We start from the raw sequence: 26,709 nt of genomic DNA on the forward strand, positions 1-26,709 counted from the left end.
ACGAATCCAATATGGGTAAATAAGTGTTTCTACTACAAACTGCCAAACTGCAAAGCAATGCTGAACATAACGTTTTTTATCAAATTTCTGAAAATCGTCACAAAGCTTGAATTTTACCCCATTATATGCCCCACATTTCGTAACTTATCAGCATAAAACATCCTAAATATGAACGCCAGCGGTCTACTGAACACTTTGATGCCCAATATGCATAGATATACCAAACTATGTGGCGCACAGAGACCCCCAAATGACAATACTGTATATACATTTTCACGGCTGACGCGCTGGCTGCTGCAATATAAGCACCTGGTGTGTGTATTATGCGACATTAGACCCCCTAACAGTACAGAGACCCCAGAAAACCATATATTTTCAGAAAGTACACATTCTGACGAATCCAATATGGGTAAATAAGTGTTTCTACTACAAACTGCCAAACTGCAAAGCAATGCTGAACATAACGGTTTTTATCAAATTTCTGAAAATCATCACAAAGCTTGAATTTTACCCCATTATATGCTCCACGTTTCGTAACGTATCAGCATAAAACATCCTAAATATGAACGCCAGGGGTCTACTGAACACTTTGATGCCCAATATGCATAGATATACCAAACTATGTGGCGCACAGAGACCCCCAAATGACAATAGTGTATATACATTTTCACGGCTGACGCGCTGGCTGCTGCAATATAAGCACCTGGTGTGTGTATTATGCGACATTAGACCCCCCTAACAGTACAGAGACCCCAGAAAACCATATATTTTCAGAAAGTACACATTCTGACGAATCCAATATGGGTAAATAAGTGTTTCTACTGCAAACTGCCAAACTGCAAAGCAATGCTGAACATAACGGTTTTTATCAAATTTCTGAAAATCGTCACAAAGCTTGAATTTTACCCCATTATATGCTCCACGTTTCGTAACGTATCAGCATAAAACATCCTAAATATGAACGCCAGGGGTCTACTGAACACTTTGATGCCCAATATGCATAGATATACCAAACTATGTGGCGCACAGAGACCCCCAAATGACAATAGTGTATATACATTTTCACGGCTGACGCGCTGGCTGCTGCAATATAAGCACCTGGTGTGTGTATTATGCGACATTAGACCCCCCTAACAGTACAGAGACCCCAGAAAACCAGATATTTTCAGAAAGTACACATTCTGACGAATCCAATATGGGTAAATAAGTGTTTCTACTACAAACTGCCAAACTGCAAAGCAATGCTGAACATAACGGTTTTTATCAGATTTCTGAAAATCGTCACAAAGCTTGAATTTTACCCCATTATATGCTCCACGTTTCGTAACGTATCAGCATAAAACATCCTAAATATGAACGCCAGGGGTCTACTGAACACTTTGATGCCCAATATGCATAGATATACCAAACTATGTGGCGCACAGAGACCCCCAAATGACAATAGTGTATATACATTTTCACGGCTGACGCGCTGGCTGCTGCAATATAAGCACCTGGTGTGTGTATTATGCGATATTAGACCCCCCTAACAGTACAGAGACCCCAGAAAACCATATATTTTCAGAAATTACACATTCTGACGAATCCAATATGGGTAAATAAGTGTTTCTACTACAAACTGCCAAACTGCAAAGCAATGCTGAACATAACGGTTTTTATCAAATTTCTGAAAATCGTCACAAAGCTTGAATTTTACCCCATTATATGCTCCACGTTTTGTAACGTATCAGCATAAAACATCCTAAATATGAACGCCAGAGGTCTACTGAACACTTTGATGCTCAATATGCATAGATATACCAAACTATGTAGCGCACAGAGACCACCAAATGACAATAGTGTATATACATTTTCACAGCTGACGCGCTGGCTGCTGCAATATAAGCGCCTGGTGTGTGTATTATGCAACATTAGACCCCCCTAACAGTACAGAGACCCCAGAAAACCATATATTTTCAGAAAGTACACATTCTGACGAATCCAATATGGGTAAATAAGTGTTTCTACTACAAACTGCCAAACTGCAAAGCAATGCTGAACATAACGGTTTTTTATCAAATTTCTGAAAATCGTCAGAAAGCTTGAATTTTACCCCATTATATGCCCCACATTTCGTAACGTATCAGCATAAAACATCCTAAATATGAACGCCAGGGGTCTACTGAACACTTTGATGCTCAATATGCATAGATATACCAAACTATGTGGCGCACAGAGACCACCAAATGACAATAGTGTATATACATTTTCACAGCTGACGCTCTGGCTGCTGCAATATAAGCACCTGGTGTGTGTATTATGCGACATTAGACCCCCCTAACAGTACAGAGACCCCAGAAAACCATATATTTTCAGAAAGTACACATTCTGACGAATCCAATATGGGTAAATAAGTGTTTCTACTACAAACTGCCAAACTGCAAAGCAATGCTGAACATAACGGTTTTTATCAAATTTCTGAAAATCGTCACAAAGCTTGAATTTTACCCCATTATATGCCCCACATTTCGTAACGTATCAGCATAAAACATCCTAAATATGAACGCCAGGGGTCTACGGAACACTTTGATGCCCAATATGCATAGATATACCAAACTATGTGGCGCACAGAGACCCCCAAATGGATATATAGTAGATAAAATTTACAAGGCAAAACAAAATAAGGCAGTAAAGAGTGAAATGAAAAAAAATCCAATAAAACCACAAAAATCAATGTTTTTTTTCCAGAATAGTGTTATCGGCCATCAGAATCACAGTTTGAATATTTTAGCTGGGCCAAACAGGTTATACGGCTAGAAACAAGTGAACACAACATATGCAGAGCTGAAAATGCAATAAAATGGCTAAAAATTCAATAAAATGGCTAAAAATGCACCAAAATACCCAAAATTGCAATATAATCACCGAAATAACATACAAAAGATATTGCACAGTACGGTTAGCGAATACGCTATTCGTAATGGCAATAAAACATTTTTTTCAGCCAAAAAAAGAGACGATGCGATAAGAAAAAAAAAAAAAAGCCACAATGCCATGTATGTGCGTGTGCGTGTATACAAATGGTAAATTACATGTTATGTGCGCGTGTGTGCGTGTGCACATGTGTGTAAGTGCAGTGAGTGTAAGTGACCCCCCCAATCCCCAAAAATGTATGTGTAAGTGTGTGTAAGTGTGAATCTAAGTGTGTATTACTGTAATAAGTGTGTGTTGGTGTGTTTGTGTGTGTAATTGTTGCACTAACCTGAAAAAGTCGCTGAAGACTGTTGCACACGATGTGGAGGGGTCCCAGGAAGACATCTGCGACGATCCTCGTGTTCCTGTGCTGTGGGGGCGGAGATCAACGGCGCAGTGCAGGCTGCAGCAGCAGGACACGTAAGTAACACGTGCCTGCTGCTGCTTTTGGGCCCCTGGGCGATCGCGCCCCAGGGGCCACTCGATCCCCTGCTCTGCTCGTTGCCTAGGGGCAGGGGATCGAAGCGGAACGGAGCGAGCGGCTCTAACAGCCGCTCCTCCGCTCCACAACCCGGAAGTGCTGCAGAACGTAGAATCTACGTTCTGTGGCATTTCAAGTTACTTTTCCACAGAACGTAGATTCTACGTTCTGTGGCACTTAAAGGGTTAATAAAGGCTTTGCGATTTTAAAGTTTAATTTGTTTTAGTGGGTTTTTTTTTCTGATGTAGTCTAACGAGTTTCTTTTAAAAAATGTGATGTTACTGGTCCTTTAAAGGAGAAATAAACCCTAAAAATGAATGTGGCTAAAAATGCCATATTTTATATACTGCACTTATTACACCGGCCTAAAGTTTCAGCTTGTCAATAGCAGCAATGATCCAGGACTTCAAACTTGTCACAGGGGGTCACCATCTTGGAAAGTGTCTGTGACACTCACATGCTCAGTGGGCTCTGAGACATCAAAAATCCATTTTTATAAAGAAGACTAAAAAGTCCCTGAAGTGTCACAGATTTTTTGAATATTTTCTATGAATTAGTTTTACTGGTGAGCACCAGTGGTGTAACTATACAGGAAGCAGACACCGTGGGGGGCCAGATCATGGGGTTTGCTTCCTCTATTGTACAGAAATCCCCATTCTCGGATGTTCTCCTACCTAGTGCAGTGCAACCAGGCAGGAGATTTATTTTGCGGGGGACCTGGCATTACTTAAGGCCCCCATACAGTTGCAGATATAAACTGCTGACAGATTAAGTCGGCAGCTTATTGGGCAGTGTATGGGGCCCTAAGACTGGCTTCCCTGATCAATATCTGGCCAAAAGTTGGCCAGATGTCAATCAGGTGGGTTTAAAAAACCTGTCTGAATCCATCAGTTCGTTAATGCAGTCCTTGATCCGACCGCCCATTTTCTTCTCATTGTGATCTGATCGTTGGGCTCTAGGTCCCAAGTTCGGATCAGAAAGAGATCCACTCGTTTGGCCGGCTTAAGTTAGCCACTGCTGGGCACATACATTGAAGATTTGGGTAAAGGGTTGATTGCAAGCTTCATTTGCAATATAACCATAAAGAATACTGTAATTTAACATGAAAACACTTGTAAAGATAAAGTGTCACCCACAAAATCTGAACACAACCTCCCGTGTAGTTGAGCCCTTATTTAAAGGACAGAAGTCTTGCTCTTAAAGGGGTTGTTCACCTTTGAGTTAAGTAGAGAGGGATATTGAGTATGATGAAGAGAGGGATATTGTGAGATACAATTGGTTTTAGTTTTTCATTATTTGTGGTATTTGACATATTTAGCTTTTTATTCAGCAGCTCTCCATTTTGCAGTTTCAGTAATCTGGTTGCTAGGGTCCAGATTACGCTAGCAACCATGCATTGATTTAAATAAGAGACTGGAATATGAATAGGAGAGGGACTGAATAGAAAGATGAGTAATAAAAAGTCGCAATAACAATACATTTGTAGCCTTATAGTCATGTGCAGGCTGGCCGATACCTGCGGGTCGGGCGGGTTCGGGCTGACCTTGCACCCCCATTTGCCATCTTGCACTGCCTGCTTCCGACTTCCTTTTTTATAGATACGTGCCTGCTTGCTCCGCCCCTTTTGTGACATCATGGACGGGCGTGGGTCTATAAAAGGAAAGTGGAAGTCGGGCGCGGGCTGAGGGAGGGATGAATAGGGTCGGCTGCAGGTCGGATTTTACTCAACCCGCACATCACTATAGCCTTACTGAGCATTTGTTTTTAGATGGGGTCAGTGACCCCCATTTGAAAGCTAAAAAGAGTCAGAAGAAGATAGCAAAAAATTCAATAATTATAAAAAATAAATAATAAAGACCAATTGAAAAGTTGCTTAGAATTGGCCATTCTACAACATACTAGAGTTACCTTAAAGGTGAACCACCCCTTTAAATATTCAAGTCTGATCTTAGAAGAGAGCTTTGTGGAAGTTTGTCATGGCTCAAACAGAGGAGATTTCTTAGGGTCAGGGCACACAGGCAGATTCGGGGAGATTAGTCCCCCGCCGACAAATCTCCTCTTATTCGCGGCGACTAATCAACCCAACTGCCTTCCCGCCGGCTAGAATGTAAATCGACCGTGGGATGGCTCATGTCGTGATTCCTTTTACAAAGTCGCCCAAAGTTTCCTTGTGAGGCAAAAGAGCTCCAAGTGCCATCCCAACGGAGATTTGCATTTCAGCCTGGAAGGCAGGGGAGGCAGTTTGGGAGATTAGTCGCCCCGAAGAAGAGGAGATTTGTCGCCGGGGGACTAATCTCCCCGAGTCTGTCTGTGTGCCCTGACCCTAAAGGTCTCTGAATAACGGTTATTGATGCTCACCAGGCTGGAAAAGATGACAAAAGTATTGCTAAAGAGTAAAGACTCCACCAGTCAACAGTCTGTGTACAAATGGAGTCCATGTTATACCCTGAGTGTGTGTGGTTATTGTGTATGTCCATTAATACAGGGCTGTTGTTTTGTGTCGCCAGGCTCTTACTTGTGTGGTGAACTACAGGGAACCAAAATCAGTCTGCAAAGCGCCGGAATTGGTGGGTATTTCTGCTCTTTCATTTCAATTCTACTGATATTCATCTATTATTATAAAACCAGACTAATTGGAATGCAGCTTTGTTCTCGCTCTAGAGTAAAAAAAATATATATATATTTTTTTATTTTTTTTTGGCCGGGTCTATAAATTCCTCTGTGTATGTTCCATCCCATTATTGCAGCCGTCACTTTATTAGCATGTCTTGATTTGCCTTGAAGACATTTGTGAAGCTGCCCTCTGCCTTTGGAATTCAAAGCATTTCTGATTTTCTTCCCCTTGTTATTATACTCTCCTCCCTGCACCACATTCTTCATTTTATGAGACTTTCTTTTTTTATTTTAAACTGTTGCGCTAAAAATCTGTGAAGTGGTCAGATCTTCTGCAGCCAGAAAGTGACCTGATACATTTGCCATATACACTTGCTGCAGATGTTTTCAGATTAGGCCCCTTTTTATCAGCCATTGTTATAAGGGATCCGTTATCCAGAAAGCCCCAAATTACGGAAAGGTATGGGATCTGTTATCCGGAAAATCTGTTATCCAGAAAGCTCTGAATTACAGAAAGGCCGTCTCCCATAGACACGTTATAATCAAATACTCCAAATGTTTGAAAATGATTTCCCTTTTTCTCTGTAATAATAAAACTGTAGCTTGTATTTGATCTCAACTAAGATATAATTAATCCTTATTGGGGGCAAAACCAGTCTTTTGGGTTTATTTAATGTTGACATGATTTTCTAGTAGACTTAAGGTATGAAGATCCAAATTTCAGAAAGATCCGTTATCTGAAATACCCCAGATCCCGAGCATTCCTGATAACAGGTCCCATACCTATATCTTGGGCTGCAATTAGGTTTTCACCCCCAAATCTCACCCTAACTGACCTATAAGCATTCTCATCCTAACTGGTCTTCATGCTCCGCTGATCCAAGCTCCTCATTTTGGGAACTACTGGGTTACAGAAAACACTCGTAAAAGGACACTGTCATGGGAAAACAAGTTTTTTTGTTGTAAAAAAAAATCATCATTTCCAGCAGACTTCTCCACTGAAATTAGTTTTTCTAACAAACAGATTTTTTTAATATTTAATTTTGAAATCTGACATGGGATTAGACATATTGTCTGTTTACGAGGTGCCCCCAGTCATGTGACTTGTGCTCTGATAAACTTCAGTCACTCTTTACTGCTGTACTGCAAGTTGGAGTGATATCACCCCTCCCTTCCCCCCCAACAATGGGAAGGGAACCACATAGCAGCTCCCTAACACAAGATAACAGCTCCCTGGTAGATCTAAGAACAGCACTCAATAGTAAAATCCAGGTCCCACATTCAGTCACATTGAGTAGGAGAAATAACAGCCTGCGAGAAAGCAGTTCCATCCTAAAGTGCTAGCTCTTTCTGAAAGCACATGACCAGGCAAAATGACCTGAGATGCACCTACACACCAATAAAAAAAATATACTTGTTGGTTCTGGATTGAAATTTTATATAGTGAATTATTTGCAGTGTAAACAGTGTAATTTAAGAATAAAAATTACACCATAGAAATCATGACAGAATCCATGAAGCATGAGAAGTAATTGTGATCTTCTTTACAAATTTACAGTGATTGGTTATATCCTTACTCTGCTTCTGGAGAGGTTTTATTTCCATAGGCCACTGCAAAAAGTACAGAGGAGCTCCATCTAGTGGTGATAGTGACAGTTGCTTTCCCAACGTTAGATGTAAATGCATGTGTGGCTTGTTAGAAATATTCTCTACACGGCATCATTTCTGTAATTACAGAACGATAAACCAGAATGAGGGTATATCTAGCCAGTGCTGTGAATGTATATAAGGCTGCACTCCCATAGGTGCTTAAGGGGTGGTTCGCCTTTAAGTTAACTTGTAGTGTGTTATAGAGTGAGACACTTTGGTCTTCATTATTTATCTTTTATAGTTTTAAATTATTTGCCTTCTTATGACTCTTTTCAGCTTTCAAATGGGGGTCACTGACCCCTTCTAAAAGAACATTTGCTCTGTTAGACTACAAGTGTATTCTCATATACATTTATTACTCATCTTTCTATCCAAGCCTTTCCTATTCATATTCCAGTCTCTTAATTAAATCACTGCATGGTTGCTTGGGTCATTTGGACTCTAGCAACCAGATTGGTGAAATTGCAAACTGAAGAACTGCTGAATAAAAAGCTAAATCACTCAAAAGCCACAAATAATAAATAATGAAAACCAATTGCAAATTGTCTTAGAATAATACCATCTACATCTACTCAGAGGTGAAAAACCCCTTTAATTTAACATGAATGTAATAAGTCTCCAATGTATTCCACAGCACTGTGCAATAGAACATACAGATTGTATTAAAGGGGCGCTTCACCTTTAAGCTTTTAGTATGTTCTGGTATGGCCCTTTCTAAGCAACTTTTCAATCGGTCTTCATTCTTTTTTTTCTTTTTTTTATAGTTTCTCTTCTGACTCTTTCCAGCTTTCAAATGGAGGTCACTGACCCCATCTAGAAAACAAATACTCTGTAAGGCTATACATTTATTATCACTACTTTTTATTACTCGTCTTTCTATTCAGGCCTCTCCTATTCATATTTCAGTCTCTTATTCAAATCAATGCATGGTTGCTAGGGGAATTTGGACTCTAGCAACCAGATTGTTGAAATTGCAAACTGGAGAGCTGCTGAATAAAAAGCTAAATAACTCAAAAACCACAAATAATAAAAAATTAAAACCAATTGCAAATTGTCTCTGAATATCACTCTCTACATCAAACTAAAAGGTGATGGATACAGCAAGCAAAGCACTTACAATTTGGAAATTGTTCCTTGAAATTGCTGAAATGAAAATGAAATATTTAGCATATGTAATATTATTCTGTAATATTTTATGTTAAGGCTGAATCTAGCTCCAGTGCTGAAAGAAAATCGGCTGTTCTGTAACACGTGTTAGTCGTGTCTGTATGTTCTTAATGTCTCTGTTTCCCAGACAAGCTCGGGATCTGCTGGTTTCCATTTGAAGCAGCATAAATTCCTTGGGCCTAACCCTTCTGTATGTCTAATAATCCCCTCAGCTGGCCAAGTACTGTGACAACATGCTGAAGAAATCAGCCAAGGGAATGACCGAGAATGAAGTGGAAGACAAGCTGACTAGTTTTATTACCGTTTTCAAGTACATCGACGATAAAGATGTTTTCCAGAAGGTATGTTCCCAATTAGATCCGAAATGAATGCTTCTTTTATCCCCGAATGTTGCTTACTCTGCAAACACTGTCTCAGTACATTTGCTGTACCGTGATTGGCTGTCGGTTAGGGATACTGCCTGTTCAATTTCTTTCTTTTCAGACTTTCCTAATATACATTTAACAGTTTGCATTTTTTTGACAGAAGTTCATTTTAAAATTGCCGATTGCATGACTTTCAGAAGGTCAAGAGAATTAACCTTAAATACTCTAGTTGAATATACTTTGTTATATGCCTGAAAACGGAGTACATGAATAAATTACCATTTTTAAAGAGGCACTGACAATTTAGCCAAACACACACCTATATAATCCCAGGTCTTTTTTTTTTTTTTTTTTTCGTTCCTCCTAGCAAAGGATTTTCAGCTGCCACCCCAACACATTGCCCAAATCCTTTAACATAAGCTGGATATGGGAATGTAAGCAGCACCCAGACTCCAGTGCATTTAGAGTGCTTAATGGAGAATTCAACCCTTAACTAAAAAAAAAAATCCTACCCTACGTAGACCCCACTCCCCCCCCCCCAGTCTAGCTGCTAACCCGGAGAAATGGCACTAACTTTATACTTACCACTCGGTGCAGATTCAGGGATCGCAGTTTACGGCAGCCATCTTCCAGGTCTTCGGTTAACTGAGACCGGCAAAACGGCGCATGTGCAGTATGAGCAATTTCATGGTTCGCGACAACTGCGCGTACGCCGAAATAGAAGGCACGAAGACCCGGAAGATGGCTCCCATGAACTCCGATCCCTGAATCTGCACCGAGGAGTAAGTATAAAGTTAGGGGCATTTCCCCTGGGTAGCAGCTAGGCTGGGGAGCAAGAGGGAGGGGGTCTACGTAGGGTAGGGGGGTAGGGTTTTTTTTTAGTCAAGGGTTAGAATTGACACAATAGTTGCTAATACTCCAGAGATGCTGCTGATAAATCTATCAACTAAATGTTGCAAAATTGTAACAGTTCAGAATCTGAATTACTGAGCTGCCAGACTCAAAGACCAGAGACACAAAATTTAAACTTAGATATTGGGAAAAATAGTAAAAAAAAAATGGAAAGCAGCTGAAAAAAGTTTTTATTTCTGGAGACAACTGAACTGAAAAAACTGTTGGAAGCTGAACAACCCCTTTAAATGACAATGTAAGTGCACACAAATACCACTAGGGGTCAGTTGCTGCCCTCGTGTTGCTTGTAGTGAGTGCCCAGTAGGTACACAGTGCTGACCACTAGCAATTGTGTAGAAGAACATCTTTTGAAGGTAAGCACGTGGGATATATATATATATATATATATATATATATATATATATATATATATATATATATATATATATATATATATATATATATATATATATATATATATATATATATATATATATATTTACTGTGTAAAGCATAGCCCACATCCTTAAAGGTGGCCATAGACACACAGATAATAACGTACAAAACTAATTTTCGTCCGGTATTCGGTGCATGTATGGTGGGAAAAGAGTAGACCGATATCGGCAGAAGACTTGGATATCGGTCGACTCGTCGATCGGGCTGGATGAAAAATTTTGATTGGGTGCCTTTGAAGGAACCTGAACATCGGCCATTGTTAGTGCTGAATCGTCAGATACAGGTAAAATTCTATTGTTTCTATCTGTATATCTGATGATTCACCTCTACACGTCCGTATTGAAATGAACCATCTTTCTTGGAAACATCTTTTCCAAGAAAGATTGTAATTGTTACGTCTATGGCCACCTTTATCTTCAAAAGGGGTTCTTCTGCCCAATTGCTAGTTTTCAGACAAGCACAAGTTGTTTATGATTATATTGTATATCTTAACGGATTCCAAACATTAATGTCAAAGCACTGGGCAAATAAAGGTTACAGTTTGAATAGTTTTTTGTTGGTTTTCAGTTTAATATTTACCATTTTCTTTTCGTGTTCCAAGTTTTCTGACATAATTTCCCTTTTCATTATTTTGTGTTTGTACAGTTTTATGCGCGGATGCTGGCAAAGAGATTAATCCATGGTTTATCCATGTCGATGGACTCAGAGGAAACCATGATTAATAAATTGAAGGTACTGTAACTGTTATGAGTGGTTCCTCTAACCCTAACTAATATCTAGGAGCACTGCTACCCGCTGGTTTAAACCATTCTCTGGCATCCTCCCTTACTCAGTACCTCCATAATGAGAGCCAAACAAGTGGTAGTAGTCACTTATTGTGCAGTTTGAAGTTGGATTTTCTTCCCATTTTCTATTCTTCCACTCTAATACTATTTTGGATACAAGCCCCTTTTGCTGTCAAGATTTGGGCAAAGTCTAATTTGCCTAATGCACCATACCCTATCATGAGTATCCCTAGCAGTTAATAAGCTTTCAACCCGAATCCGGACTGCCTGATCCATTTTTTTGGATGCCCCTAAGGTGTCAGTCTCACAGTTTGGGAATCTATGTTTTAATATCTCAATAATCCCACTTGTTTGCCAGCCAAAGGCAAAGTCTTTCTTACTTTTCTGCCATGTTTATTTGCATAATAGTGTTCTTTTTTTACCCTAGACATATTCCATGTCTTGGTCAAGCTAATTTAATTCTTTAATATATCCAAATAAATACATGCCTTGTTTAATTCTCCCATATTTTGTTCTATAATCTTGCACGGTTTTGTATATTTTATTTACTGTATTATAGGTAGGGATGCACCAAATCCAGGATTCGGTTCGGGATTCTGACTTTTTCAGCAGGATTTGGCTGAATCCTTCTGTCCGGCTGAACCGAATCCAAATCCTAATTTACATATGCAAATTAGGGGCAGGGAGGGAAATCGCATGACTTTTTGTCACAAAACAAGGAAGTAAAAAAAATTTTTCCCCTTCCTACCCCTTATTTATATTCGGTATTCAAATTTTTGAAGAAGGATTCAGGGGTTTGGTTGAATCCAAAATAGTGGATTCAGTGCATCCCTAATTATAGGGGACCCCAAGTTTAGTCTTCATAAGCAGAAAAATATTCAGCCTGCAAGCCGCAGGGAAAGAGAGAACATTTACTACTGGCCAAGTCATTTCTATCCTGGACTATTTGGAGTATATTAACTTGCTGACAAATGACCCAAAAAATTTGTGACTTCCAATAGGAAAAAACATTATACAAATAATTCAACCGTTTTTAGGAGCTTAAAATATTTCTATGCTTCAATCTGCTCCTTTGTCTGCACCCAGGCCAATGCAGAGCATGTAAATGTATAGGAGCGGGCAGAGGCCTGCAGATCAGCTGATTCTCAGACTGTGTTTATAAACAGCACTAGTCTTACGGGAAAGAACTTTGTTGTTGTTTTTTCTCCCCCCAACTTACGTTGGTCTCTGTGACTGATTTAAAGAGAGACTGTCCATTTCTAGTGCTGCTCCAGCAGAATTCTGCACTGAAATCCATTTCTCAAAAAAGCAAACAGATTTTTTTATATTTAACTTTGAAATCTGACGTAGGGCTAGACATATTGTCCATTTCCCAGCGGCCCCCAGTTATGTGAATTGTGCTCTGATAAACTTCAGTCACTCTTTACTGCTGTACTACAAGTTAAAGTGATATCACCCCCTCCCTCCCCCCCCAGCAGTTTAACAATAGAACAATGGGAAGGTAACCAGATAGCAGCTCCCTAACACAAGATAACAGCTGCCTGGTAGATATAACAGAACTCAATAGTAAAATCCAGGTCCCACTGAGACACATTCAGTTACATTGAGTAGGAGAAACAATAGCCTGTCAGAAAGCAGTTCCATCCTAAAGTGCTGGCTCTTTCTGAAAGCACATGACCAGCTAAAGTGTCCTGAGATGGCTAAAAAAAATACACTTGCTGGTTCGGGAATTATTTGCAGAGTAAACTGTGTAATAAAAACTACATCATAAAAATCATGACAGAATCCCTTGGCTGCATTGGGCTTGTTTACCCATACTGACATAGATGCCACCTTGCTGACCCAGTTCAACCAATCATATTGCAATCATTTGGGATCACAGATGATCGGATATGCTGGAGTTTCATTGTGCTCTTTTCAGCTTTCCTTTTGATTTGGTGTCAGAAGAGCTAACACTTACCCTGTCTCCACAGCAAGCCTGCGGTTATGAGTTTACCAGCAAGCTGCATCGTATGTATACAGATATGAGTGTCAGTGCCGATCTCAACAACAAGTTTAACAACTTCATCAAAAGCCAAGACACTGTCATCGATCTGGGAATCAGCTTTCAAATATATGTATTACAGGTGAGACACAAACATACAGATGTGGGACTTGTTATCCAGAATGCTCGGGACCTGGGGTTTTCCGGATAACAGATCTTTCCGTAATTTTGATCTCCATACCTTACGTCTACTAGAAAATCATGTAAACATTAAATACACCCAATAGTCTGGTTTTGCTTCCAATAAGGATTAATTATATCTTAGTTGGGATCAAGTATAAGCTACTGTTTTATTATTACAGAGAAAAAAAGAAAATAATTTTTTTAAAATTTGGATTATTTGGATAAAATGGAATCACCTTTCCATAATTCGAGCTCTCAGGGTAATTGGTTTCCGGATAATGGATTCCATACCTGTATTAGGTGCATATCTTTGTGCCTAGTTACATATTGGACTCATGTTCTACAGCAGCAGTTTGGGAGAACACTAGAGTTTAGCTCTTCAGCCTGCCAATGTATGAGGATAGTGTGTTATAACAGTGTGTTATAACAATACGGTGGAAGCGACTGAGCTATTTGATTGGTTGCCTTAGTTGACTATCCAGTTGCAGTTATGCGCAGTGCTGATAAATGAGCCTGTATGCATCAGGAAACCATTACTGTATTACTGGGCAATGTACTGTAAATGGAGACACACTTCCATCATTTCAAGAGTCAGAACCAGAGAACAGACAGACATTAATAAACTACTTTCAAGAGTGACTGCATTTAGAAATAACTTTGAAACCAATGAGAATTTGTAATGTATATTGTAAAGTTGCTTAGATTGATACTTTCTTTCATTATAAATTAAAACAGTTTTCTGCTGCAGTTGCCCATTAATATCTCTGATTCAATAAAAACTATTTTTTTTTTTATTCCGGTGCTTTTTTTTTGTTGCAGACAGGGCAAAATGTTTACTTTTCCGCTGTGGTTAGGAACATTGGGCTAACACTGCTGTCTCTTCCTGTTACATCACCATAATGATTTGCAGCAGTTTGTTATTTTGTCCCTACTCCTGCTGCTGCTGCTCTGTCTGTTAATCTACTCATTCAGAATGTAGGTTTGTGTCTGTATCACTGAGCTCAGCTGGCAGCCCTTATACCTACGTGTATTGCATTTTATCTTGTTTTGTCCCTTGTTTAGGTAAGTCCATGAATATTCTTAAGGAATACAGTGTATGGGAGGGCAGAGTTCAGTGATGTCCAACCTCTGTGGTACCGAGGGCAAGATTTTTTCTGTCCTACCCGGTGGAGGGCCAATAATGGAAGCCAGTGTTGACCACTCCCTGTTTTTAAACCACACCTACTTTAAACCACACCCATGTTACCACAAGAACTTGTCCACATTAATTATGGGAGCACACCAAAAAACCTAATGGTTGGTGCTCACTGCAGGGATATCACTAATCACTCATATGTGAAACCAGTTTATTAAGACATACCCTTAAATCCATATGCCTCCTTCTCCTCAACTGTGGATAATGCAGCACCCCCCCCCCCAAGACATGATTAAACACCTTAGGGCCCATAAAAATATTTTTCAAATGCTAACTATCCCCCCAGAACAAACCCTACCAGGCTCATGTCCCACAGGGAGCATAGGGCAGGCAGAGTATGGCACACACAGGGAGCATAGGGCAGGCAGAGTATGGCACACACAGGGAGCATAGGGCAGGCAGAGTATGGCACACACAGGGAGCATAGGGCAGGCAGAGTATGGCACACACAGGGAGCATAGGGCAGGCAGAGTATGGCACACACAGGGAGCATAGGGCAGACAGAGTATGACACACACAGGGAGCATAGGGCAGACAGAGTATGGCACACACAGGGAGCATAGGGCAGGCAGAGTATGACACACACAGGCAGCATAGGGCAGGCAGAGTATGACGCACACAGAGGGCATAGGGCAGGCAGAGTATGACACACACAGGTAGCATAGGGCAGGCAGAGTATGACGCACATAGAGAGCATAGGGCAGGCAGAGTATGGCACACACGTAGCATAGGGCAGGAATAGTATGACACACACAGGCAGCATAGGGCAGGCAGAGTATGATACACACAGGCAGCATAGGGCAGGCAGAGTATGACGCACACAGAGAGCATAGGGCAGGCAGAGTATGACACACACAGGTAGCATAGGGCAGGCAGAGTATGACGCACATAGAGAGCATAGGGCAGGCAGAGTATGGCACACACAGGGAGCATAGGGCAGGCAGAGTATGACGCACACAGGGAGCATAGGGCAGGCAGAGTATGACGCACACAGGTAGCATAGGGCAGGCAGAGTATGACGCACACAGGGAGTATAGGGCAGGCAGAGTATGGCACACACAGGGAGTATAGGGCTGGCAGACTATAGCAGGAGGGACACACAAAGTGGGGGTCGTGTGCCGGATGCGGCCCAGAGGCCGCCAGTTGGACAGCACTGATCTAAATGATTGTAGAACTGCAAATAACTGAAAAGATTATGTATGGGCACATGTACCCTTTGTGAGTAGTGTTAATGTGTTTAATGATGAGTCCAATATAAGAAGAGACCTCTTAGGGTCATATATATATATGTTATTGCATGTATTATTATAGCAACTACCAAATATTTGTACTGTGTGATAATGTAACGTTAATCATGTGCAAATGGAATAAAGTCGCTGCTATGTTGTAGCTTCTCCTGGTTTTCTTCACTTCATTGCTCTTCATTGCTGACTGGGGCCTATTTCAGAGCCAGTAACAGCAGCTGCACAAGTGGAAACTCATTCTGCCCCTCTTGCCAAGGATTACATCGATTTTCCTTTTGGCCCAGCAGATGAATACAATTATTTTCTGCCTTAGATTTACAAAAAAAAACAAAAATTAAAAATGACATTGCTTTCTATGAAGTCCCTGGAAATTTAGATAATAAAACATAAATAATACACAATGCACAACAGAATTTTTGTATTTTCTGGCAACTTAAACATTTTAGTTCCATGTGTGTGTTTTTTCTATAGTCCCCAGATCTGTTTTTCTGTTATTAACCTCAAGAGGAATGAGATTCTAGCACTTGGCTGCATATCAGAGCAAAACTGTGTCAGGGACATTAACATTGCACTGATTTAGCTTTGCCAGTACAGGTATGGGATCTGTTATCCATAATGTTCAAGACTTGGGGTTTTCCAGATAACGGATGTTTCTGTAATTTGGATTTTCATACCTTAAGTCTAGTAGAAAATCATGTAAACATTAAATAAACCCAATAGGCTGGTTTTTCTTCCAATAAGGATTAATTATATCTTAGTTGGGATCAAGTACAAGCTACTGTTTTATTATTACAGAGAAAAAGAAATCATTTTTCAAAATTTGGATTATTTAGATAAAATGGGGTCTATGGGAGAGGGGGCCTTTTCTGTAATTTGGAGCTTTCTGGATAAAGGGGTTCCGCATAACGGATCCCATACATGTACTAGGTATTGCTGGGTGCTGCTAAAAATATCACTATATTCACATCACACAAACCGCACTCCAAGGACTTATCAGGTGCAAAAAATCAAATGCCTTTATTTCAACATTTCGGCTCCCACACTCGAGCCGTCCGTCTTCAGGAAACTGAGAAAGTCACTTTCCTGAAGACAGCTTGAGTGTTGGAGCTGAAACGTTGAAATAAAGGCATTTGATTTTTTGCACCTGATAAGTCCTTGCAGTGCGGTTTGTGTGATATGTATGTATGTGTATATATATAATTATAAGCATATAATAAGCCATACCATATTACTATTCCTTTGTCAGCACAAGATAAAATCAGAAAACTTAAAGATGATTTATGTGCCGTCCTCATTGTTCTACTTCTGTGTTTCAGGCTGGAGCGTGGCCTCTCACTCAGGCGCCATCTTCCACGTTTGCCATCCCTCAGGAACTGGAAAAGAGTGTACAAATGGTAAATAGACACACTCATACACATATATATATGCATACATATAGGCCTCCGTATATCACAAGGGCAACTCCCTGCAGTTAAAGTAGAATCCCCATTTTACGTTTTTTTAGGGGACCAGGAAAAAATTATGTAAAATCTGGAAAAATGTAAAATCAGGGAAATGTGTTAAAGTAACCTTTTTCAGGTAATGAAAGGATATAAGGACAGGAGTCTGTTTTATTTGAGATACGATATTTACTGTCTTAATAACAAGGGTTAAACATTATAGTGTTAATATTACACTATGGGGGGCAAGTGCAAGACTCTCTGTCAGTCACATACACAACCGAAAGCAATAAGTGATTGGTGCAGGACTGTATAAGGGATAGACTAATTGCAATTGACCATTTACAGCAAGAACCATGGCAAAATATACATCTGGTTAGTATTTTCAATGTAAAATCCAGGAAAACATCACTTATAATCAGGGAAATGTTTTATCATTCTTATTTTCTCTTTTCAGTTTGAATTATTTTATAACCAACATTTCAGTGGCAGGAAGCTGACGTGGTTGCACTATCTCTGCACAGGTAAGGAAACCCTATCAGGAAAAAAATGCAGCATAGATCAATGAGCCAACCACTGGTTCAGGCAGTACAAATAGTGGTTAATAAAATTAAAAATCTAAATAAATGTTTTGTACACAAAATGATGCTCCCCAAGTAGATCAGACAGAGTGGAGGCCAAGAACCACATTGGACTGTTCATAAAGTCCTTAGCTGACAGGTCTGCAGGGACCCCCATCTGATCGTTTTTTTGGCCCAGGGAGGACCTGATAAGAATTCATGGGTTTTGTGGATTTCTTTAATATATAAATATAGAGAGAAACATATCACCTCAGCCACAAAGCTGGATATTGTGTATTTAAAGCAGTGGTTCACCTATAAGTTAACTTTAGTATGACAGAAAATGACCAAAATTAAAGGGGTTGTTCACCTTCAAACACCTAGCTGATAGATCACCAGAAATAACGACTTTTCCCAATAATTCTATTTTCTATGTGTGACCGTTATTCTAACATTGAAGTGTAAAGTATAATTTTTCACCTTCCAAAGCTCTGGGAGAGGGGGTCGCCGACCCTGTAAATTGTTCTAAATTGATACATTTAGTTGATCCATTTCTTATCTTTGTCCCTGCTGAGCAGAATCTCTGGTTTTCAATCCAGGCAGCTGTTAGAATTGATACAATAGTTGCTCCAGAGATTCTGCTGAGAAATGTATCAACTAAATGTTGCAAAATTGTAACAGTTTAGAGTCTGCACCTGAATTACTGAGCTGCCAGACTCAAACTACAGAGACATGAACATCAAACTTTAAACTTAGATTTTGGAAAAACAGTAAAAAATAAATGATGGAAAGGAATTTTTGGGGAAGAATCTGAACACAATTGAACTGAAAAAAACCCTGTAAGCAACTTTTCAATTGGTCGTCATTATTTTTTTTTATAATTTTTAAATTGTTTGCCTTTTTCTTTTGACTATTCCAAGCTTTCAAATGGGGGTCACTGACCCCATGTATAAAAACCAAATGCACTGTAAAGCTACAAATGTATTGTTGTTGTTACTTTTTATTACTCATCTTTCTATTCAGTCCTCTCCTATTCATATACCAGTCTCTTACTCATATCGATGCATGGTTGCTAGGGGAATTTGGGCCCATGAGAGAGCTGCTGAATAAAAAGCTAAATAACTCAAAAACCACAAATAATAAAAAATTAAAAACAATTGCAAATTGTCTCAGAATATCACTCTCTACATCATACTAAAAGTTATCTCAAATGTGAACAACCCCTTTAATGGGATGGAGAGCCTGCAACATGTGTAACAGGAAATACACTCCCCCCGGGGGTATGATAATAATAATATAAAAGTGTGAGTAGATTTCTCTTCCAATACCCAGTTGTACATATTTTATACTGCTTTAAGGAAATATAAACTTTCGATAATGAAGACACTTATGGTTGCCCAAGTGCAGTAGCCCATAGCAACCAATCAGCAGGCAGAAATTGCTGGACACCCGTTTAAAAGCAAACATATTATTGGTTGCTCATAGTTAAAGGGCTAGAATAAGGCTAGAAATGCTGTATTTTGTATACTAAATATTAACACAAACTTACTACACCACAAGCCTAATCAAACAAATACTTTATGCTTTCAAAGTTGGCTACAGGGGGTCACCATCTTGTAACTGTGTTAAACATCTTTGCAAGACTAAGACTGTGCACATGCTCAGTGTGGTCTGGGCTGCTTAGGGATCGTCATAAACAAAGCTGCTTGAGTTCTGCATGGCTGGGAAGTAAGGCGGGGGCTCCCCCTGCTGTTCATAAGTATGATTGTTTCCCTGCTCAGCAGTTAGGGACCGTCTGACAATTCCTATCCACAGCAGTAAATGAAGGGAGAATTTCACTGCATACAGTCAGGTTTCTTATAAAAACGGTACACATTTTTTAATTAAAGTATATTGGAGATAGGTTTCTTTTTCATTAAAGAAAGTAAAAATCGGATTTTATTTTTTTGCCTTTAAATGCCCTTTAACGCTACTGGGGCAAGTTACTCAGTGCCTTTTATTACATATGGGGGTTAATTATTTCATATATTTGTGTGTGTCGTTTTATTCACGTAACCTATATTCTACGTTGCAACGCGTTACCTTCAGGTGAAGTGAAAATGAACTACTTGTGCAAACCCTATGTTGCCATGGTGACTACCTACCAAATGGCAGTTCTACTTGCCTTCAACAACAGTGAAATCATCACTTACAAAGAGCTGCAAGACAGCACCCAAATGAACGAGAAGGAGCTCACAAAGACCATAAAGTCACTGCTGGATGTAAAAATGATAAACCACGATTCAGACAAGGTATTTGTGTGTGACTAAACGTTGTGGGCAATGGGAAATAATGCAGTGATCCCACTTTATCAAACGAAAAATGTACCGTTACCAGTACAGTTTGTGATAGTTACAGGGGCGGTTCACTTTTAGTATGTTATTGAATGGCTAAGCAACTTTTCAATTGGTCTTCATTATTTATTTCTTATATTTTTTGAATTATTCGCTGCTTTCTTCTGACTCTTTCCAGCTTTCAAATGGGGATCACTGACCCCATGTAAAAACAAATGCTCTGTAAGGCTCCAAATGTATCATTATTGATACTTTTTATTACTCCTCTTTCTATCCAGGCCTCTCCTATTCATATTTCAGTCTCTTATTCAAATCAATGCATGGTTGCCAGGGGAATTTGGACACTAGAAACCAGATTGCTGAAACTGCAGACTGGAGAGCTGCTGAATAAAAAGCTAAATAACTCAAATGAAAACCAATTGGAAATTGTCTCCGAATCTCACTCTCTACATCATACTAAGGGGCAGATTCATCAAAATGTTGAGTTTAGGTTTTAATAAATAAAAACCCACCCAAGTTGTCTTTATTCCTGTGGGATTTTTAGAAGCATATTTATCAATGGCTGAAAGTTATAACTCACTATGTGATAATACGCTTCCAAAAATCCCACAGCAATGAATAGAATTTAAAGGTGAACAGTCCCTTTAATGACAGAGGCATTAGCACAGATTGTGAGTGTTTTGTCTGGGAATAACCTGAACCCACGGGTGCACTCATGGTTCAAGCTAAGACATTTTTGAGCAATTATTAATGACTTGCAATTGGGGGGTCATTTTGAGCATTTTGTTGTCTATACCGGGGTGTGACATTACCTATAGGGGAGACGAGAACATTCGGGGAGATTATTTGCCCAGCAACAAATTGCATCTTCTTCGGGCGATTAATCTCCTAAATCTCTCTAAATTGCCAGCAGGATGGCACTCGGATCACTTTGTTTTCCAAAGTCACCGGAAGTTTGCTCGTGAGGCAACTTCGGGCGACTTTTGAAAAAAGAATCGCTTAAAGGGCCATCCCACCGGCAATTTAGACTCTATCTGGTGGGGAGGCAGTTTGAGGAGATTAGTTGCCTGAAGAAGAGACGATTTGTTGCCAGGCGTCTAAATCTCCCCGAATCTTCTCATCTGTCCCTGCCCTTAGAATTCTTTACCTTGTCTTTCTGTTCGTTTGACAGAAGCTTTGTGCCAAAACACTTCATGTAGCTGTATCATAAGGGTCAGGCCACACGAGCAGATTTGGGGAGATTAGTCGCACCAGCGACAAATCTCCTCTTCTTCGGGGCGACTAATCTCCCCGAACTGCCTGCCCTCTGCCGGCTAAATTGAAAATTGCTTGGGGTAAGGCACTCACGGCACTTTGTTTTCCGAAGTCGCCCGAAGTTTCCTCGTGAGGCAACATCGGGTGACTTCGGTAATCGATGCGCCGCGAGTGCAGATGATTTCTATCTCCCATCTTATAAGATCTAATGAACAGGAAAACTCTGCTGCTCTGTCTCTGGAATTACATTGGATATCCTTATTTGTCTTGCAGGAGGATATCGAAGGAGAGTCAACCTTCTCATTAAATATGAATTTCAGCAGTAAAAGAACAAAATTTAAAATCACTACACCGATGCAGAAGGACACGCCACAGGTAAGTGCAAGAAATGGAATCCTATAACAGAAAGAGACGAGCTCTAACATAGTCATGTATTGGTAAGTGAGCTTGATAAGGCTATTGGGGCAAAGGGAGTTCCTGAAGGGCTTGTAGTTTCCAAACCGCAAACTCTCCTGGTGTTGGCTAAAACTTTATCTAGAAGCACCAACAGGAGCAAATGATACTCTGCTTATTAGAACCTGGTACAGCAAGTCGGGAAGTTTAGGGGTCCCCAATAGTGTGGTTCGGAGAAAAAAGGGAGATTTCTGGAAGAGGCCAATGGAGTAGTTGACCTTTAAATTACCTTTTTAGTATGTTATAAAATGGCGAATTCTGAGCAACTTTTCAATTGACCTTCATTTTTTCTTTGTTATAGATTTTGAATTATTTGCCTTCTACTAAATCTTGTCAGCTTTCGAATTGGGGGTTCACTGACCTCATCTAAAAAAAAAAAAATGTTCTGTAAGGCTACAGATGTGTTGTCAATTGCTACATTTCATTACTATTTTTTCTGCTCAGGCTTCTCCTATTCATATTCCAGTCTCTTATTCAAATCATTGCATGGTTGCTAGGATTATTTTTACCCTAGCAACCAGATTGCTGATATTACAAGCTGCTGAATAAAAAGCTAAATAACTCAAAAACCACACATAATAAAAAATGAAAACTAAATTGTCTCAGAATATCACTCTCTACATCATACTAAAAGTTTATTTAAAGGTAAATAACCCCTTTTTAGAAAGGATTTGTTTTCCTTTAACATTTTCTATTGTGAGGGTTGCCGATAGCAGACGGCAGGTTTAGTTCCTGATTGTGGCCCCTATAAATTCACTGGGGAAATAGACTTTGAAATTATTATTTATGTTTTGAATGTGGTGTTGCATGCAGCAAAAATATACAAATAAATGGTTTTCTAAATAATGTCATAGGTTTACAGCTTATATATACCTGTCATTTTCTTGTTTGTTTTTTCTTCTGTTTTTATATTTTTCTATAAAAGAATTAATAATCGTGCAGGGAATGAATGCATGGTCGCATGTCCGAACAGATCCAAAACTTGCATGAAACGTTCTCTAAATTCCCCTTACTAATTTCTCTTTATTTACGCTTTAAATGGGACCCTTCAGAATCTATTGAGCATGTCCAGCCCGAGTGCTTTTATTGTGACCCAGAGACTGCCTCTTCCTCAGCTTTTATTGGCAGCCACAATGTCTTTTAGTATTGAAAGTCCTACGTTGGTGTCCTCGGGTTCACGAAAAAGCTAATTGCTAGCTCTTCGGAGCACTTTTGTTTCCCGTGTACTTTGATTAAAAAATGATTTGTAGTGATTATAAATGAATAACAGCCAACTGTGTCTCTCTCCTCTCCAAAATCCCGCCTCTTATGCGTTGCCCCATTAACTGTTACCTTAAAGGGGAACTAAAGTCTAAAATAGAATAATGCTAGAAATGCTGTAGTTTGTATACTAAACATAAACTTTCTGCTCCAGAAGCCTAATTAAACAAATGATCCCTGTTTTCAAAGTTGGCCACAGGTGGCTCTCATCTTGTAACTTTGTTAAACATCTTTGCAAGACCAAGACTGTGCACATGCTCAGTAGGGTCTGGGCTGCTTAGGGATCGTCATAAATTATCAAAAGAGCAGAAGTCACATAATATCTACCAGAAGCCGATACAGCAAGACTGATTAATAATCAGAATATACAGACTGCACTGGGTCTGCGGATACAAATCTCCACACGGTCGCCGGCTGCTCTACAGGGAAACAAACAAAGCGGTCAGGGAAGTAAGGTGGGCGGGGGCTCCCCCCTGCCATTTGAAAGTATGATTGTTTCCCCGCAGAGCAGTTAGGGACCGTCTGAAGTTTCCTATCTGCAGCTGTCAGAGCAAGTTAAATAAAGGGGGAATTTCACTGCATACAGTCAGGTTTCTTTTAAAAACAGTACACATTTTTTCATTAAAGTATATTGGAGATAGATTTATTTTTCATTAAAGAAAGTAAAAATTATATTTTTTGCCTTTACCTACCCAGAACTAAAGCCTAACTAAAGAAGTAGCTAGAAATGTTGCACATTATGTTTTGTGCTTCTGTACCAGCCCAAGGCAACCACATCCCATTAGCATTAAAGATCTGTGTCTCCAAAGATGCCCTAGTAGCTCCTAGTAGTAGTAGTAGTTCTTTTCTGCTGATTCACTGCACATGCTCTGTGCTGCTGTCACTTACTGAGCTTAAGGACCCACTCACAATATACAGTACACATAGAATAGAAATGTCACAAGATAAGGCTGATTAGTAATTAATACAGATAATTACTACATGGCAGCACAGAAACCAGTGCAATTAGCATCAGAATTTAATAATCAGCCCTGTAGCATCAGCTTATATTACAGGGGAAGCTCATTTTCTGCTGGATAATTAGTGACGAGCCCTAAGCTTAGCTTCTCAACAGCCAATCAGAGCCCACTGAGCATGTGAGTGTCACAGACACTTTCCAAGATGGTGACCCCCTGTGACAAGTTTGAAGTCCTGGATCATTGCTGCTATTGACAAGCTGAAACTTTAGGCTGGTGCAGTTAGTTCAGTATATAAAATATGGCATTTTCAGCCTTATTCATTTTTAGGATTTAGTTCTCCTTTAATCATGTAGAACAGGGATAGAAGAGCTGCAGCATGCAGGTATATGTAGAACTACAACCCTCGGAATCCAGTAGGGGGCGGTGCAGTTGGGAGAGGCTGTATATTTAGATCAATGGAGCAGTGTTTGAGAACTAATTGCTGTTAATTAGGGCAGGGAAAGCTTCCAGCTGAACTTGTGATTGTGTTTTGGATTAAGGGCATTGGATCACACATTGGGTAGTCGGCTCGGTTCATTCATATGACTGCACTTCAAAGACGGCACCGAGCCCTGATACCCAAATAACATGTACTGTGCCGTTAACTGGCTTGGAAGCAAATAAGAGATTTCTCTACTAACAACTGTTTGCTCATGGCTGACAGTTTTGTCCCAAGTAACTGTCATGGACGTTCATATGATGGAACCTTGGATAAAGGTGCCGGAGTTAATGTTATTTGGTGCCACCAGAACATGTGATTAATTATCGGCATTTGCTAATAGAGCTAATCATTGTGTTGGTGTCTGTGTTCAGTGCCTGGCTTCTGCATGGGAGAGAATTATGTTTTATAGACAGCATTTATCTTTCCTTCTATTCTTCTTTTATTTCATGTACATAATACTGGATCTGCAGAATTTCCTATTCCAGCTTAGACACACTTTATAGGTCCCAGTAGAACAGTCTTATGTTGAAATTAAATACTGGAGAAGCTGCATTAACTGACAAACCCTGCATATAAATAGGGAATGTTTTGCTTTTAAGCATTTATGTTTGTCTTTGAAGTGATCCCCAGATTTGGAACATGACATGTACATATTTACACCCGTTTTATTTATAGGCAGCATAGTATGTAGGTTCATGGATAGTGGAAAAACATATGTTAAAGGGGTAGTTCAACTTTAAATTAACTTTTAGTATGACAGACATTTCCAAGCTAATTTGCAATTGGTCTTCATTTTTTATTTTTATGTGGTTTTTCAATTATTTAGCCTCCAGGTTTGAATGTCAGTAGCTGGTTGCTAAAATCCATATTACTGTATATAAATATACTAGGGATGCACCGAATCCAGGATTCGGTTAAGGATTCGGCCTTTTTCAAAAGGATCTGGATCCGGCCAAACCGAATCCTAATTTGCATATGCAATTTAGGGGCGGGAAATCACGCAACTTTTTGTCGCAAAATGGTAAAAAAAAATTCCCCTTCCCACCCCTAATTTGCATATGCAAATTAGGATTCACATTCATTTAGATATTCGGGCGAATCTATCGCAAAGGATTTGGGGGTTCGGCCGAATCCAAAATAGTGGATTTGGTGCATCACTAATATATACCCCAGCAACAAGGCAGTGATTTGAATAAATGGAAGATGAATAGGAAAGGTCAGTATAGTACAAAAAAGTCATAAAAATGCACACGAACCATAAGATTGTTACATCACAGACTGATAATTATTGGCTTCCAGGTCAGTGACCTTCATTTGAAAGCTGGAAGGTACAAATAAATAATGAAAAACAATTGCAAAGTTGCTAGGAGTAGAACATTCTATACCAGTGGTCCCCAATCAGTGGCTCACAAGCAACATGTTTCTCACCAGCCTCTTGGATGTTGCTCCCAGTAGCCTCAAAGCAGGAGCTTATTTTTGAATTCCAGGCTTGGAGGCAAGTTTTGGTTGTATAAAAACCAGGTGCACTGGCTGCCAGTCCACATAGGGGCTACCAAATAGCCAATCACAGCCCTTATTTGGCACCCCCTGGGACTTTTTGCATACTTGTGTTGCTCCCCAACTTTTATTTACATTTGAACATGACTCACAGTTAAAAAAGGTTGGGGACCCCTGTTCTATAACGGTTAACTTGAAGATGAGCCACCCCTTTAATAATGTAGGAGAATAAAACATTAGCAAGCGTTGCTGTCTATAGTGAAGATACAGTACATGGCCAAAAGTATCTGGCCACCTGTCTGTCCAACATCTCATTCCCAAACCAAAGTTGGTGCCCCCTGTAATCTGCTCTTCTGGGAAGGTTTTTGCTGAGACTTGCTTCCATTCAACTATAAGGGCATTAGTAAGACTGGCTTCTGATGTTGAGTGTTCAGGTTTGACTCAAGTTAGACGTGATACCACAGGTATCATTTGGGATGAAGTCAAGACTCAGGCCGGTAAAGTTCT

General features: G+C 39.8%; 1 protein-coding gene across 9 annotated transcripts in view; it reads left to right on the forward strand.

The window, feature by feature from the left end:
- The window catches only part of cul2.L (cullin 2 L homeolog), a 67,940-nt gene that overhangs the window by 35,905 nt on the left and 5,326 nt on the right, over positions 1 to 26,709 (forward strand). For all 9 annotated transcript variants that reach the window (XM_018266253.2, XM_018266247.2, XM_018266250.2 and 6 more), the window contains 8 exon segments: positions 5,941 to 6,000; positions 9,076 to 9,204; positions 11,221 to 11,307; positions 13,334 to 13,486; positions 17,283 to 17,360; positions 17,863 to 17,929; positions 20,054 to 20,256; positions 21,826 to 21,927. In XM_018266253.2, coding sequence (XP_018121742.1) covers positions 5,941 to 6,000; positions 9,076 to 9,204; positions 11,221 to 11,307; positions 13,334 to 13,486; positions 17,283 to 17,360; positions 17,863 to 17,929; positions 20,054 to 20,256; positions 21,826 to 21,927 — 879 coding nt within the window.

The sequence above is a fragment of the Xenopus laevis genome, chromosome 6L (assembly GCF_017654675.1).
Source record: "Xenopus laevis strain J_2021 chromosome 6L, Xenopus_laevis_v10.1, whole genome shotgun sequence".
Classification (NCBI taxonomy): domain Eukaryota; kingdom Metazoa; phylum Chordata; class Amphibia; order Anura; family Pipidae; genus Xenopus; species Xenopus laevis.